The sequence below is a fragment of the Cimex lectularius genome, unplaced genomic scaffold (genome assembly GCF_000648675.2).
Source record: "Cimex lectularius strain Harlan isolate CLEC.00 unplaced genomic scaffold, Clec_2.1 scaffold254, whole genome shotgun sequence".
Taxonomy (NCBI): Eukaryota; Metazoa; Arthropoda; class Insecta; order Hemiptera; family Cimicidae; genus Cimex; species Cimex lectularius.
The window spans coordinates 257,270-261,403 of NW_019392818.1; the positions used below are offsets into that span (position 1 = coordinate 257,270).

General features: G+C 36.5%; 2 protein-coding genes across 2 annotated transcripts; one reads left to right on the top strand and one right to left on the bottom strand.

Annotated features, from left to right (window-relative positions):
- Positions 1 to 399: 399 nt before the first annotated feature.
- Positions 400 to 1,727, top strand: LOC106670579. The gene is made up of 2 exons (XM_014401051.2): positions 400 to 618; positions 1,196 to 1,727. The coding sequence occupies exons 1-2, from the start codon at positions 571 to 573 to the stop codon at positions 1,565 to 1,567; spliced, it is 420 nt and encodes a 139-aa protein (XP_014256537.1). The 5' UTR covers positions 400 to 570; the 3' UTR covers positions 1,568 to 1,727.
- LOC106670578 (major heat shock 70 kDa protein Ab-like) lies at positions 1,384 to 4,134 on the bottom strand. Its single transcript, XM_014401050.2, has one exon. It carries the CDS (start codon positions 4,022 to 4,024, stop codon positions 2,144 to 2,146), a length of 1,881 nt encoding a protein of 626 aa, XP_014256536.1. The 5' UTR covers positions 4,025 to 4,134; the 3' UTR covers positions 1,384 to 2,143.

Below are 4,134 nucleotides of genomic sequence, written 5' to 3' on the forward strand. Positions count from 1 at the left end.
TCCCTGAATCTATGAAATCAACTATTTTCAATTATTACCACAATAGCACATATGGAGCACACCTAGGTTTCAAAAAAAACTCTTGCCAATGTAAAAAAACTTATTAACAGTATGTCTAACAGGTGCACAGAGGTTTTATCTAACAGAGGACATTATACCCAGTATTAATTGGTATAGAAAATTATTATTAAAAATGAAACTAAAACCATTTATTTTGATATTTTTCAAAATCCTTTAATTAAATTTTCCTTCAGTAAAAACAATAATTTCTAATCAATTTTAATGCAATTTATAATAAAAATAAAATAAAAATGCTAGGGAAAGTAAATACTACAAAATTGGCAAAATCCTTAGACATTTCTAAACAGTTTATTTAGCATAGATGTTTATCTTAATTCTTAGATTTTAGATAAAAGGCCCGGCTATACTCACAACAAAAGTGGATTATGTCAAATGATAATGACGTCAAATTATTTCGATTTATCTTAAATCGGATGATAACAAATCTAACAAGATTTAATAGAGAACAGGATTAAACAGTATCTCTAAGTGACAAGTTTAGAATCAAGTATGTTTTTCAAGTTTGTGCTGTCAATTATCGTTTTATTATCCCCTAAGGTACGATATTAATAAGCTTTTATTGCCATAATTGTACATTAAAATCCTTGCCTTTGTAATTGTTTTTTTAACTTGAAGATAGGTTGGAAACATCCAACTTTCACCGGGACTTAGTTATTCATGTATTCTGACCAAAGCCCCAACATTTATCAACTGCAAACCCATAAAGAAAGTAGAATAATCAAATATTTATAGAAAAGTTTGTTGAATTAATACTAACATTAACCAAATATGAGTCAAACTCAAAAGCCATTAGGCGATAGGTTTATTTAACATGTCAAAAAATATATTCTCCTGTATTTATTTGCATGTTCAATTAAAATTAAAACCTATCAACTCTAGAAACAATAGGACAAACTTATGAATCTTGTTTTTAAACAATTTTTATTCAAATTACCACAATGAAACCTAATTTCAACTTACCTTATAGAGGATCTATTTTTTTTCTCTTTGATCCTAAATCAATTAAAATGAACCAGTAATAGCCTAGACAACAAATATCATTGTTTAACTTTTTATTTATAACAAAAATATTATCTTTGTTTAAAAAAATATAGCTTTCCTGGTAATTTTTCAGTTATTATTCTGCAATGGAGACGAGCCCGAACATTCAATCGAAGAGTACAACGAAATGCTGAAAAAAGTGAACGTTACGTTAAACCGAATGTACAAAAACATGGAGAGGCGTGCCCAAGTTGACAAAGACTTCCTCGAAAGCCAACTCGAAGAGTCGATGAACGAGCTCAGGCTCAAGGAGAAGGAGACGGCACCCAGGCGTAAAAGGGAGCTGGTAAAATTACTCGAAAATACATACAGCTTCATGAAGACGGGGTTCGACCAGGCGATGAAAGAGGACACGTACACAGGCGCATATCGAAAAGCAAAGCATGCCAAAGACCATGCGATTTCATCATTCAAAGAGATGTATTCCCGTTATAAGCCATTTTAGGTTGTATTCCTAATAGATGTATGTATTTAAAATGTAAATTGATATATTACATCAACCACCAGATTCTCAAATTGTTTCCCATCATGGAGAAATTAATGTCACACATTGAAACTTTTTGTTTTTAGATTAAAATATGAAACTTATATTTTCTTAAACATAACCTCAGTATTTATTATTATTTTGTATTCATTATAAACTATTTACTTTTAATCTTGAAGTTTTTTTGACCTGCACAAGGGCTATGTGAGAAAAGAAACATTAAAATGGCCCAATCAAGGGGAAAAAATGTGTCCAAGTTTGTTTTTTTGGATTGAAATTTGATCACACTCAGACATCAAGGTTATTTTAGTTTTTTACTTAGATCCTAAAGGGAAAAAGTTAAGTAAAAATTGACATACCCAAAGCATATTTAATAAAATAAAAAATAACAATACAAAACATGGCAAATATTATTAGTTCAGTTAAAAATATATTTTTGTAACTATCGTTTTAGTCACGTTACAGCATAAATAATAAAGTAAAGTAAGTACATCAGTCTTTATGGTAACTATAATAAAATCATTAATTAGAGTATAATTAGTCAACGTCGTCAACGGGAGGGCTTGTATTGCAGTTGGTTCCGGACTGGTGTTTGCCGTGAAGTTTTGTCATAAAAGGCATGCATTCCTTCTGCAATTCTGAGAGTTTGTGTTGGTACTCTTCTTTTTCTGCGAGTGTATTGTTGTCTAACCAATTGACCGCTTCCTGGCATTTGGATTTCACTGTATTTTTATCTGATTCGCTGAGCTTGTCACCACATTCATCTATGGCTTGTTTCACGCCGAATACATAAGACTCAAGTTGGTTGCGAGATGTAATCCTCTCCTGTTGTTTCTCATCCTCGGCTTTGTATTTTTCGGCATCATTTACCATCCTTTCTATTTCTTCCTTTGACAGTCGTCCTTTGTCGTTTTTAATCACTATGTTCTTTGTATTGCCGGAGCTGTTGTCTTTTGCTGAAACGTTGAGGATGCCGTTTGCGTCAAGGTCAAACGTGACCTCGATCTGAGGAACCCCCCTCGGTGCAGGTGGTATGCCGCTTAAATCGAACGTTCCTAAAAGATTGTTGTCTTTGGTCATTGTCCTCTCACCTTCAAATACTTGAATAGTCACTGCAGGTTGGTTATCAGAGTAAGTTGAAAAGATTTTACTCTGTTTACAGGGAATTCTAGCATTCCTTTCGATAATTTTAGCCATTACACCTCCAGCAGTTTCAATGCCCATCGACAATGGAGTGACATCAACTAAAAGAACATCTTGAATCTGTGAGCTCTGGTCACCAGTGAGAATCGCTGCTTGAACAGCAGCTCCGTATGCAACTGCTTCATCAGGATTTATCGACATATTGAGTGTTTTTCCATTAAAGAAATTCTGAAGGAGTGATTGTATCTTTGGAATTCGTGTTGAGCCCCCTACAAGAACAACATCGTGGATTGCTCCTTTGTCCAATTTAGCATCTTGGAGTGCTTTCTCAACAGGCTGAAGAGTGTTTCTAAAAAGATCTGAACAAAGTTCTTCAAATCTGGCCCTGGAGACTTTTGTATAAAAATCAATCCCGTCAAAAAGAGCATCAATTTCAATCGAAGCTTCAGTGCTCGATGAGAGTGTTCTTTTAGCCCTTTCTGCAGCGGTCCTCAGCCTCCTCAAAGCCCTTGGATTTGGTTTCAGGTCCTTTTTGTACTTTCTTTTAAACTCTTCGGCCAAATGATTTACGAGTCGACTGTCAAAATCCTCGCCTCCTAAGTGAGTGTCACCGGCTGTCGATTTCACTTCAAACAGAGAGCCCTCGTCTATAGTCAGGATCGAGACGTCAAAAGTACCTCCTCCTAGATCAAATATTAGTACATTCCTCTCGCCTTTTAAGTTTTTGTCCAATCCATAAGCCAAAGCAGCAGCAGTTGGCTCGTTGATGATCCGCAGTACATTGAGACCGGCAATCGCTCCTGCATCTTTGGTCGCTTGCCTCTGGGAATCATTGAAATATGCTGGGACGGTGATGACTGCATCTTTAACTGTTTTACCCAGATAAGCTTCTGCAGTTTCCTTCATTTTAACAAGGACCATCGAACTTATCTCCTCTGGGGCGAACTTTTTCGTCTCGCCTTTGAACTCCACCTGGATCTTGGGCTTGGAGGAATCGTTGACGACTTTAAAAGGCCAGTGCTTCATGTCGTCCTGAATTTTCGAGTCGTCAAATTTCCTCCCGATGAGCCTCTTGGCGTCGAAAACGGTGTTCTGGGGATTCATGGCGACTTGGTTTTTCGCCGCATCGCCGATGAGACGTTCAGTTTCCGTGAATGCAACATAACTCGGTGTCGTCCTGTTGCCTTGGTCGTTGGCGATGATCTCCACCTTTCCCTGTTGCCATACTCCAACGCAGGAATAAGTCGTTCCAAGATCAATTCCTATAGCAGACATTTTTCACTACAACACTATTTGGTTCCTCCGGGTATACTGACGGCAATAGTGGTACTGATTCATTTATAAAGTCGGACTGAAGGACGAGAATGGTCCACGGTGTCTGATTG

What these genes read in the sequence shown, in the direction of transcription:
- LOC106670579 (XM_014401051.2), top strand. Translation starts at nt 571, where the DNA reads ATGTTTTTCAAGTTTGTGCTGTCAATTATCGTTTTATTATCCCCTAAG. An exon ending in TCGTTTTATTATCCCCTAAG is followed by an intron (nt 619 to 1,195) that starts GTACGATATTAA and finishes GTAATTTTTCAG; the next exon opens with TTATTATTCTGCAATGGAGA.
- LOC106670578 (XM_014401050.2), bottom strand. Translation starts at nt 4,024, where the DNA reads ATGTCTGCTATAGGAATTGATCTTGGAACGACTTATTCCTGCGTTGGA.